At 37.2% G+C, this 13,089-nt stretch overlaps 2 protein-coding genes across 3 annotated transcripts in view; one reads left to right on the forward strand and one right to left on the reverse strand.

Moving 5' to 3' along the window:
- The window catches only part of LOC106882040 (tyrosine-protein kinase RYK), a 239,675-nt gene extending 231,682 nt beyond the window's left edge, over nt 1-7,993 (reverse strand). The window contains exon 1 of one of the 2 annotated variants that reach the window (XM_052974851.1): nt 6,302-7,993. In XM_052974851.1, coding sequence (XP_052830811.1) covers nt 6,302-6,422 — 121 coding nt within the window. In that variant the 5' untranslated portion in view covers nt 6,423-7,993. The remainder of the gene's footprint in view (nt 1-6,301) is intronic. The other variant, XM_052974852.1, reaches the window with a different exon arrangement.
- A 452-nt stretch (nt 7,994-8,445) lies between these two features.
- The window catches only part of LOC106877386 (spliceosome-associated protein CWC15 homolog), a 35,805-nt gene continuing 31,161 nt past the window's right edge, over nt 8,446-13,089 (forward strand). The window contains exon 1 of the mRNA XM_052974717.1: nt 8,446-8,553. The gene's annotated coding sequence lies outside the window, so the exon portion shown is untranslated. The remainder of the gene's footprint in view (nt 8,554-13,089) is intronic.

Below are 13,089 nucleotides of genomic sequence, written 5' to 3' on the forward strand. Positions count from 1 at the left end.
TGGCTTGCCGGGTCTTCTCACGCACAGCACATTTCCAAAGGTCTCGGTCAGTAGTCATCGCCTCGGTGAGGCCCAATGTACGAAGGTCTTGCCTCACCACCTCAGCCCAGGTCTTCCTGGGCCTACCTCTTCCACGGGTTCCCTCAACTGTTAGGGTGTGGCACTTTTTCACGCAGCTATCCTCCTCCATTCTCACCACATGTCCATACCAGCGCAATCGTCTCTCTTGCATGCCACAACTGATGCTTCTAATGTTCAGCTTTTCTCTCAAGATACTTACACTCTGACGGGTATTCACATTGGCGGTATTCACATATCCAAGTCCTAAATAGGCGTGTGTGTGTGTTTTGGAATATTTCTCAGTTGTTTAACTGTTTTTTATTTAACAAGTAGTCTAAACCTCCCAAGTTTATTGTGAACTCTTTGTCAAGGTCTTTTGAGGTATTACGCCTCAGATTAGATTGGGTCAGAATGTGTTGCATTCAATACATATAAGTTTGAACAGTATATACATTCACACACACACATATGTTTATAACTATATATGTGTGCATGTGTGTGTATATACACATACACACACATATTCATCATTATACTTATATACATATCCAAACATATATATATACATTTATATACATACATAAATATATATACATGCTTACAGACATATATACACACACACACGTCTTTAACCTTATATTATACCTAAACTTTATATATATATATATATACACACACAGACACACATATATATGTATACACATATATCTTTAACCATACACACAAACACAAGCAGAGATACCCAGCATTACCAAGGCACTGAATATAGATTTTGTGTTGAATCTTAATGGCTTAACATTTAGCATATTTTTATGTAATGCTTTTTGTATGTAATTATGTCTGAACTTCTTTATTGTAATGCAGATACATGCCTAAAGTCGAATTTTTTAAGTTTTCTATGAAGTGTAAACCTCTTGAGACTGATTATTGATAATTTTAATTTTGTCATTTAAGAATATACTATCTTCATGTTTTTTTACTTTGTATATAATTATTGTAATTTCAAATTGCTCATTACTAGTATCATTTTAATGTCCAGTTTTACCATGCTTGGATAGAATTTATCGGGGCAGATTTTCTACAGCCAGATACCCTTCTTGTTGCCAACGCTTGCTTGTTTCCGAGTAAAGTAATATTTCCCCATAGCCTGACATGTTTTACATAGAAAACTGCAAATGAATGACCACACTTGTATGACGATAATACTCATTTACAACTACCATGTAATGTCTAGACAAATGTTCACACAAACACATATATACAAGGGTAAAGACTTCTTTCGATCATGAATGACCATGTGATTGCAACTGGAAAGTTACCCTACAAGGCATAAGTCCGGGCAAGATTGTTTATGGAAGACCAGCAGTTGCCAATGCATGCCAACTTCCCCTCTCCAGGTCACCAATGTTATTCAAGGGAAAGGCAAAGGCCGATACAGCTTGGCACCAGTGATGTCGCAACTCATTTCTACAGCTGAGTGAACTGGAGCAACATGATAAAGTATTCTGCTCAAGAACACAACACAGCCTGGTCCAAGAATCTAGCCCACTACCTCATGATTGTGAACCCGATGCTCTAACCACTGAGCCATGTGCCTTCACAGGAGTGACTGTGTGGCTTCAGTCCCACTGCATGGCACTTTGGGCAAGTGCTTTCTACTATAGCCTCAGGCCAACCAAGGCCTTGTGAGTGGATTTGGTAGACAGACATTGAATGCCACATGAGGTATATTACATAAGGATACATACCTTCACGTTAAAAGGATATTTATTTCTCTCTAGAATTATTTATGAAGGAAACGGATACAACCCGGAATGATGATGTTTCACTGATGAGGTCTGATAAGGCTCAAATATATCTGTAGCAGTTATTTTGCCTGCTAACAAAGATCATCATTTTACCTGAAGCATTATCATCATTGAATATCGATGTTCCATGCTGGCATGGGCTGGACGGTTTGAGAGGATCTGATTGGTCCAAGGACCGATGGCGTCATGCTCCAGGGTCTACTTTGGCATGGTTCCTACAGCTGGATGACCTCCCTAATACCAAACACTTCACAGCATATACTGTGTGTATTTGTTTTTTTCTTTTGTCTTGTTACAGACGAGCCACAAGAGCCTGCTCTTGTGGCTTCTCTACATTTAGAAGAGAGGTTGAAAAATATCAAGAGGAACTGCAGAAAAATAAGTACTAATGATGAGGTGTCCAAGTGGCCCTTCAAGATATGAGGTGAGTAGAAATGAGTGGGAACAGAGGAACAAGGAGTATGGATGGATGGGTGCTGGTCTGCAAGAGTATATGGGGAGGGGGAATGAGGGAGGGGAGGAGGTAGCCAACAGCCATAAGAAACTGAGTAGAATTGATGGGTGGATATAGGATATGGTGAATAAACAGGAAAAATAATTTTCTCTGAAACGTATTCTTAATTTCTTGAACATATCTTGCCTTTTTTTTTATTTTTATATATATGTCAGAGTTGCAAGCAAACTGCCAGTAGGTATTTTTCCTTTTTCCTACTAGAGGCTAATTTCAATTCATTTTTGCATATGTCATTAAGTACATAATTTGCCTACCTGGGATGGTTTGAGGCACAGCGAGAAGTTCAGCCATATCAATTTTGCATACAATCTGGGAGAGAGATGTAGATACGTACTGAGCATAGATATCTTTAGGGATTTTAGTCAGCCGTAATCTCCCTCGCACACACATTTTCTACACACACGTGTGTGTACATACATACATATATATATATATATATATATATATATATATATATATGAGGCACAGGCATGGCTGTGTGGTTTGCTTCCGTCCCACTGCATGGCATCTTAGGCAAGTATCTTCTACTATAGCTTCAGGCCAACCACAGCCTTATGAGTGGAGTTGGTAGATAGAAACTAAAAGAAGCCCATAATATATATACTTGTGTGTGTGGGGGGGTGTTTGTCCCCCACCACCGCTTGACAACCAGTCCTGGGGTCGATTTGTTTGACTAAAGGTAGTGCTCCAGCATGACAACAGTCAAATGACTAAAGGAATAAAAGTACCTAAATATATATAAGGTTGAGGAGGGTATTGCATTTGACCAAACCCCGGAGGAGATATATATATATATATATATATATATATATATATATATATGCAGGGGTGTGGTAAGACATGCGCTTCCCAACCACATGGTTCTGGGCTCACTCCCACTGTGTGGCACCTTGGGCCAACCAAAGCCTTGTAAGTGGATTTGATAGACGGAATGGATGGATTCAGATGAAACTTTCAGGGTTGTTTGGCCTTGGGACTGGCACAAATTGATTAGATTATCGGATTGATCTGGTGCTGGACAAAGATTCTGGATTATTTTTCCGTTTTTTTTACTTAATTTTTGAGCGTGATCAGGTTCATTTTTAGTATTCTTGTTTGTGAGAGCAGTCGAGTTTATTTCAGATATTCTCATTTTAAAAAATCTTCTCTGGCTAATCGTTGGTGTTGCCTTAGTGGAGGTTTGCGCTCTCTAAAGGCTATTTATTATTAATATAATCGAGGGCGGAATCATTAGAGGGTCGGAAAAAACTGACTTGCAGGCACTTTATGTTCTGAGTTCAAATTCCGCTGAGGTCGACTTCGCCTTTCAGGGTCGATAAAGCAAGTACCAGTTGAGCATTGGAACCGAAGTAACCGACTAACCTCCTCCCATTAAAAGTGCAGGTTTTGTGCCAAAATTAGAATTATTATCATTAAGGCAGTGAGCTGGCAGAATCGTAGGCACGCCGGATAAAATGCTTAGCAACATTTAATGCGTCCTAACGTTCCGAGTTCAAAAATTCCGTCGTGGTCGACTTATACTCTTCATCCTTTCAGAGTCAACAAAACAATTACTAGAGGAGCAATGGGGTCGATGTAATCCATTAGACTCCTCTCCGACAAAATTTCTGGTCTTGTGCCTATAGTTGAAAGAATCATTGTCACCACCATCAAAATAAGGTCGACGAATCGATAGATCAGTTAAAATGCCCTTTGGCATTTAATTTACATCCCTTTACCTTGAGTGTTCAAATCCTACGGGAGTCAACTTTGTCTTTCATTCTTCGGAGTTCGATGATATAAAAGTATTATTCAAGAATTGAGGTCAACTTACTCATCGATTATGCTTCTCCCCCGATATGTGTGGCCTAATAAATCCTCATTATTCAAACTTATAGTAAAAGAAATCATTAGTATTTATCGCCATGTATTTGTCTAACTCTCTTTGAATTACGATATTATATTTTGTTTATAAGGTTTCTATCCATAGAGGATTTTGTGCATGCATGCTCGTGTGTGCGCTCGCGTATACGTGTGCTGTGTGCCGTGTATTTGTGTGTGTGTTGTGTACCGTGTATGTATGAATGAGTTTATACGTCATGTGTATGCGTGAGCACACGTGCAAATGTGTGTCGCCTGTCTTCACTTATTCTTGAGCAAGTGCGTGCATGCGTGTATATGTTGTCAGGATCAGCCAGATTCACCTTTTCAGAGATTCCATGGAAATTGTTATAGATAAAGAGTTTTCAAGCTTGTGTACTAGAAAAAACGATAGGAAGAATGCAGTGGTGATGGTGGGGCGAGTTCCAGCCTGGAGAGTGGTGTTATTTCGTACAAAAAGGGTGGAGCAGAGTGGATGGGTGTATGTACACAGAGACAAATATACTAACTTCAAATGGTATTTATTCACACAGATACACATAGACGCACACAAACACGAGCACGCAAAATGAATATATATATATATATATCGAATATGTAAAATTAATAGCCGATGGTATTTCACCTCATGGATGGAGTCAACCACAACACAACACACAATTGTGTGTGTGTGTCGTCGGTATGTAGAGATATTGAAAAATAGTGAGAGGCACATGGAAAACTAGACAGACAGACACAAGGGCAGTCAGATGGCTTAAATAGATATGGAGACAGGCAAATAAATGACTAGATATATACATATTAAATGGTTTAGTGCGTGCATGTATATGTGCGCGTACATACACACACACACACGTGTGTGTGTGTGTATGCATGGACAACGAACAACCTTTAGTTCTATATATATATATATATATATATATATATATATATATTTCTTGATGGACAGCTAGGTTTTTCTTCCTTCCTTCCTACTTCGTTGTTTCGTGTTTTGATGTTTGAGGGCTCAGAATGGTTTGCTTTTATATATATGTGTGTGTGTGTGTTTGTGAGAGAGGGGAATAATGTGGAGATGATGAATAAGAAAATATACGCAGAGCAAATGACAAAATAATGTACATGTGGATATAAATATATACAAACAGTGCAATGAGATTACATAAAAAAGCTGGTTTGTCCCTTCGTCCGTCATCCGTGTGGCAAATAAAAGGAATCATTAGCATTATTATAATCCCCGTCGAAAGGAAATTATTATTATTAGTGTCCTTTTAGGAAATGACTTCCAGGAGTGTTCTATCGATACTCAGAAAGATTTAATATCGATACACACACGTGTGTATGTGTGTGTGTACTAAGAAATAATGTTTGTATAAAATATGAAGTTTTTATTTTCCTCTGAAGAAAGATACATAGAGAACACTACTATTTTCCTTTAACTATTTTGGTGATATATAAATATGTATACACATACACTATATATCCACAGATAGGTATAGCCTATATATAAACATATAAATACACGGCGAGGGAAATGCCAAATACACATACATCCACATATATACATACATGTATATATATACAAAGAAGCAGTTATTGATACAAGCAAATTAGACACACACACTCATGTACACATACACACATTATATATATGTATGTGTGTGTGTATGTATATATATATATATACACAATTACAGATACACAAACTACAAACACCAAATTATACCATACCATACCATACACAGAATATCGAACCTGTGAAAGCTTGATTTACAAGGAAATAGCTGAAAATAAACACTAAAAAATAACAAATCACAACAACAATACCTTTTAGTTTTTTTTCTTTTCTTGACTTTTGCTTTGCAAAGATTGCTTCATTCTCACCCCCCCCCATATTCCCTCTCTTTTTTTTTTTCTTGTTTAAAACACAAACTTCATTCTTTCAGTCAACATAAACACACGCGGTGCTTGTAGTTATTTGTATACACACTTGTATACTACTTCTACACATACATACATACATACATACATACATGCATGCATTACATACGTACTTACTTACCCAGCAGTTTGAAAGTCTCCTCTGAATCCATGTACAGACTAAGGTGGGAATCCACAAGGTAAAGCCATTCAGAAGCCATAATCAATAGGGCAGTTAACAGGACGGCCGTGGAAGACGGCATGTTGTGTGTGTATATATGTATATATATGATATATATATGATACTAATAATACAATGAATAATGCAATGTTTTAATTACGGCAGTTTACAACAGTGCGCTGGTGTTTGTTGTGTTGTGTGTTACGTGTTGTGTTTTGTCAGTCAGTTTGACTTAGTTATGTTATGTATGTGTGTGTGTGTATACGATCTGTGATGTGTGCGGTGCATGTGTGCGTTGTTGTTGTTTGTTGTTGGGTCGGCACCACCAGCCAAGCCAGCCAGCCAGCATCAGTCGACGTCGTCGTCGTCCTCCTCGTCCATGGAGTTACCCAAAAAAAACTAACAATTTGGAAGGTATAGGACGAAGAGAAGGAGGAAGGGGAGAGAGAGAGAGAGAGAACAGAAATATGAGAGGGGGAGAGAGAGAGGGCGCAAAAGTGGTGGAGGAAAAGGAGGAGGAAACTAAGAGGAGAAAGAACGAAAGAGAAAGAGAGTAGGGGGAGGTGAAAGAGTAGAGGTAGGAGGGAAGATGAGACGGAAGCGGAGGAGGAGGAGGGAAAACCAAGAAACGGGGAGAAAGGAACCAAGAAACTCAGAGGAAGGAGGTCGGAAGAATTATAAGAGGAGGAAGGCGGTCGGAAGAATTATAAGAGGAGGAAGAGGAAACCGAGAAACGAAGAAAGTAAAGAAGAAAGAGAAAAGAACAGCAGTAGGATGAGGAAGGAAGTCAGGGGGAGGAGGAGGAAAGGGAACTAAGAAGAGAAATGATAGTGAGAGGGGGGAGGGTCAAAAGAAGAATGAACGGAGAATGAGGGGAGAAGATAAATAATAAAACTACAAAAAAAAGAATCTTTAAAAATGGAAGAGAAAAAACCCAGCGGTAGGATGAGAAGATGAAAAGAGGGGAAAAAGACATGGAAGGGATATCAAGAGGAAGGAACTAAAAGAAAAAGAAAATGAACAGCGGTTTAAGAAAAGAAATGCGAAAAGGAAAGGGATTTTGTAGAAGAAGAATAAAAAAAACAGACAGCAGTAGAAATGGAATGGAACAGTGTTTAAGATAATAAAAAAAAGAGAAGGGAAGATGATGAAGAGGGAGAGAAAGAAGCAATATTAGCGAGATTGATCAGTAAATAGTAGATATTGTAAAGAGAAGTCGAATAAGAAGCATTTAGAAAAGAAAGTAAGCGGATTGCTAAGTTTAAAAAAGAAATGAGTTATCTTTTTTCTTTTTTTTAAAATTATTGATTAAAATGAAAGGCGATAAAATAAAGGAGAAATATTGGAAGCTGTGAGAGAATGAACGAAGAAGTCGCTGATTGAAAATCTAAGAACGGTGTTAAGTAGAATAAAAGAGGGTTTGGTGGAAGGATAAATAATCGAGATGGATAGGTAGATATATATAAATAGAATGAAAGAAGGAAAGAATAGAGTTAGTCTTCGTGCCCCGTCATTCACGCGTGTCGCGTCGCAGCATCACTGCTATAATAGCAGGAACAACAATGATAGGTAGATAGATAGATTTTAAATAGTATATGCTATAGAGAGAGGGGGAGGGAGTAAGGTAAAGAAGAGAAAGTGACAAATAGACAGAAACAGAAAAAAGAGACAAGGAGAAAGCAACATAAAAATAAGTATGAGAGTGAGAGAGATGGAGGAGGAGGAGGAAGGTAGAAAGTAGTAAGCAATATAAAGATAGAGAGGAGAAAGCAACATAAAATAGAGAGAGAGAGAGAGAAAATAGAGCGTAGAAAGTAACATAAAAGAAGAGAGAGAGAGGGGGAAGAGAAAGAAGAATGCAACAGAAATAAAGACAGGGAGGAAGAGAGAGAGACGGCTATATAACTATCATCAACAAGAAAGAAGTCATTAAAAAGTTTCGTATTAAACTTAACTTTAATTATTTGAATTACCAAATGATAAATCCTTTTATTTTTTCTTATTATTTTTTCCAATATTTATTCAACGATTTATTATCAAGTTAGTCTCGTTTTTAGCAACTAAATCACCAATTTGAATGATATATATTTACCGGAAGAGATAAACCGGAAGTCTATACTATATTACCAAAGACAACACATTTCGTGTATTTGTGTTGAAACATCTTTTATTTTGGCTACAAACGTTTTTGATTTCACTTTATTGACCTGGGGGTATGTACTTATTTTAATTTTTAGCCAAATTTCAATTACCTCCAATAGGAAAGATATTTTGCTCATACATCTGTTTTAATAAGTCTGTAGATTTCCTTTTTATTTTCATCAAACATCAAAGGATGTTGTATCAAACACGGCACCACTTATCAAACACGGTACATCTTATTTGTTTATGAAATTTGTTAATTTAAAGAAAGTTTTTATATTTAAATTTTATTTATTTCAGTTTATTTTTTTCAAATTTCAACTCATTTCATTTCAAGATTTCATTTAATATCAGTAATTCTATGGTAGCTGTATAAACAAAACATTCTTCGATTCCATCGAGAAGTGAATAAGCTTTGTTTTCTTTTAAGATGTCATTCTTGAGATTTGCAATTTCTCGTTGTCATTCTCATCGATTTATTACTGATCATATCGATAAAATGTATGGGCAGTACTATTGATTCTTGTGTCATTTATCGGCATAACTACAGGGTTTTACCCTGTAGCTATGCCCATTTATTATGGCTATCAAATACAGTTCTTTTTTTAGAGACTAGTATGGGGCAACTTGAAATTGTGTATATATAGCTTATACGTTTATCTCTCTCTCTCCCTCTCTCTCTCTCACATACACCTCGCATATGTTTTGACATTCAGTATTCCAGTGTTCAATCATCACACCTGACCGAATTGTTGAGTGCTCTTCACAATCATGAGGTTTCAGGTGGTTTAGATCCCACTGCAAGCATGTGTCTTGTACCATAGTTTTGAATCAACCCAGGCCTTGCGGGTGGTGTAAACGTATGGAACCCGATCAAATAAACTGCTCTTATAACTCAAGGGTCAGTCTGGTCACACACAGACTCAGGGTGAGGGCTAAGGGCACGAAATATTAAAGTTATTCACACAATACCCTTATACCCAAGTTGGAACAATGTCGTTTCCACCCTAACCTATCAGCGATAACTAGGTGGTTGACTCGAAACCATTCTCTTTGGGATGTCTCCCCACATTCTACACACAACAAAATCTCATACTATAAAATTTCCCAAGTGTTTCACTAATGGCTGTACTGCAATAATTCATGCGAAAAATGCGACCTCCAACGCTTTGAGAAAATCACCCATCTGGCGTTTACCCAACAATGAAGACTTTCATCTAATATGCTGACATGCATATTGCATGCAGTCTTCTGCACTTCCACACAACAGCCGATCCTTTTTGTCTGATCTCTTATGAAAAGGATCTCTACCAACTTTTTGAAATCCTCCTTCTATTTCTCACATTGACCCCAGTGCATGACTGGTACTCATTTCGTTGAATCCGAAAGGATGAAAAGGCAAAGAAAACATTGGTGGAATTTGAACTCAGATGGATGAAATGCCACTGAGCATGTTGACTGACATGCTAATGATCTTGCCAGTCCACTGCCTTTATAATAATAATAATAATAATAATAATAATAGTAACCCTTTATACTATAGGCACAAAGCTTGAAATTTGGCGGGAGGGGATGAGTTGATTACATTGACCCCCAGTGTCTCACTGGTACTCAATTTGTCGACCCCGAAAAGATGACAGGCAAAGTCAATCCTGATGACATTTGAAGCCACTGAGTGGAAGTGGCATGAAGTCAGTAAGCACTGAAGAGCGGAGGCTATCCTTGTAGCAGAAGAAACGGCAGAGAGGAGACGGTGCTTCTGTGAGCAAGAGGCTGGAGTGTGGTGATTAGTAATTACATACCAATCGGCTTCATGGCTTTTTAGGTCTAGTTGGGTGTCTCACGTTTCTGCATTAAAACTCTTCTTGGATTAGTTGCTTTCCTTACTTACATAGCAAGTAGATACCAGTAATATTTTGGATTTGACTCAATGCACTATGTCCGTGTTGTTGTTTTCCATTGCTAAAACAGTAATGTAGTGCATACGCAGGGTAGTACTTTTGGGTCTACTGTATAAAACTTTAGGTTGTTTTGGTCTGAGGGGACAGTAAGTTGCAGGGCTGTCTTAGACTGCACAAACTCTAACCAAGCCACTGTACTAAAGCAAAAAACAAATAAGATGTTTTGCTTTAGCATTATCATCATCATCATTATAATCATACTTCATGAGTATTCTCAAGAATAAAGAAAACAATTCGTATTGAATTGCATATATTTTGTATGATATCCTGTCTCTCTTGACTCATATTTGTTGGGTGTAAATTTGAAGAAACCTTTCACACAGATCTAATCTATTCCAGATGTTATTTGTTATGAAAGGCGAAAAATATGAAACCCTATAACAATTTGGAAAAAATACAGGATATGGTTTGAGGGTACATAAATATCGTCTGTGATAGTTAGGTTTTTTTTTTTTTAATATACATTGTTGGAATATCTGATTGCTGATTGGTTGGTTGAACCAATAAGAGAGCCTGTTTTCAACCATTCTTTTTTTTTTTTTGTCTGTGGACCCATTTGGTCCCTATTTTATTCAGGAGGGCCCACATAGTCATTCAGTGTTTTTTAAAAAAATCCTCTTATATTTTTAAGGCACTCTGTCGGTTTCAGCGATGAGGGTTCCAGGTGATCCAAGAGCCTTCTCATAAAATTAGCATGCAAGTAGCTGAGCTCTCCACAAACATGCTTACCCTTAATGTAGTTCTCAAGGATATACAGCGTGACACAGAATGTGATGAGGCTGGTCCTTTGAAATACTAGTACAACTCATTTTTGCCAGCTGAGTGGACTGGAGCAACATGAAATAAAGTGTCGCCAGGAATTGAACTCACGGCCTTATGATTGTGCGCCGAATATCTTAACCACTGAGCCACATGCCTTCACTATATCTTTATAATGAAATATTATTAAAATATTGTTTAAATATTTTGTGTATTTTAGAAGTAAAAGCAATTTATCACACATAAATTTTAACAAGAAAATCTTTGGACCCTGATTGAGAACCTCTACATAGTCAACAGACTTGTTAAAAGTAGCAACCAAATCACTACTTTTCATTTTGAATAAGGAATGGACAAATTAGATAATGTGGTCTTAGTCTACACTATGCATGGACAACCTTTTTAAAGAAACCGCATCATGTGTGGTACCTTGGGCAAGTGTCTTCTACTATAGCCTCAGGCCAACCGATGTTGGTGCGTTTACGTCTCCATAACTTAGTGGTTTGACAAAAAAGACCAATAGAATAAGTGCTAGGCATAAGATAATCATTTATTTCTTTGCCATCTCAATTTCTTCACCTAGAAAACCCTTCAAGGCAGTGCTCCAGCATGGCCACAGTCAAATGACTGAAACAAGTAAAAGTATAAAAGAATAAATATATATTTCTTTATCAAAAAAATCAACTGTAATTTATGCAGCTTTTAGAAACAAACCCTGACCATTAAATTGTTAAAAATGAATTATTTAAAATGGAATTGTAAAATTCGTTTTAAGAATTCATTGTTGTTGTGGTTAAAGTAGAAATATCATGACTAAATTTACTTCTATCTTTATTAAAGGTTTGTTAAATATCCTTTCATCACTCTTTTTTTTTTTTATCTATCCATCCTTCAGTTTGATTTATTCTCAAGTTATTCATCATATGAATGAGTTCATTCTCCCTAAAAACCATGCAACCACACATCAATATACACTTAATTCAATACACTCTGTTATTGAGGGCTTATGGGATTTTTTAATATCCTTTCTAGGGTTTTTTTGTTTTGTAAACTTAGTTTCCTGCCTGTTAAGTGAGACAGGGTTATGCCTTTTCCCAGGATACAACAGATTGACAGAGTGGTGCAATAGAATCCCATGGTGGTTATTCAGCCAAAAAAAGCCAATACTTTATAAACACCCACTTTTTTTTTCTTTTTCTTTTTCGCTATCTTTTACTTGTTTTTGTCATTGAGCAGCAGCCATGTTGGAGTACTGCCTTGAAGAGTTTTTTAAGTCAAACATATCTACCCCAGTACTTATTTTTCAGATTTATTCTGTTGGTCTCTGCTGCAGGACCACGAAGTTATGAGGATATAAACAAAACACTGGTTTGTCAAGCAGTGAATGCATACAAACACTTGACGCAAAGATATATATTTGTCCAAGTTGCAGTTCAGTAATACTGAACCCAAATCGACATGGTTGCCAAACAGTGAGCCCTTTAACCACACAACTCATGTGTTTGGAAAGCCCTTCTTCCATCTCATTACTTATTCTTTCTTTTGTTTGCTCGAGAACACTTGGTGATGGCGCTTGTAGTGGTCTCTATCACCATGATGCTACGTTTTACATGAAAGAGGTTTTTTGTATGTTTCTTGTAGGGTGGCTTTACTCTTCTCGTTTGCTAAGTAACCATTTCGAGTTGATAAATCCAGTGATTCATTCATCACTTTTCCTGTTCTCGCCTAACAACAGCTGTATTATTTAATATCTTTTTTTTGAGTCGAGATGCAAATTCGGTTCGGTTTATTATCTTTTCAAAGCATTTACAGATGCTGTCTGGAAGCACGATAAGGTGGTAATCTGTGACATTTTCTGCAGTGTTTCACAGATACATACATATATAT

Source organism: Octopus bimaculoides, chromosome 19, assembly GCF_001194135.2.
Source record: "Octopus bimaculoides isolate UCB-OBI-ISO-001 chromosome 19, ASM119413v2, whole genome shotgun sequence".
Taxonomy (NCBI): Eukaryota; Metazoa; Mollusca; class Cephalopoda; order Octopoda; family Octopodidae; genus Octopus; species Octopus bimaculoides.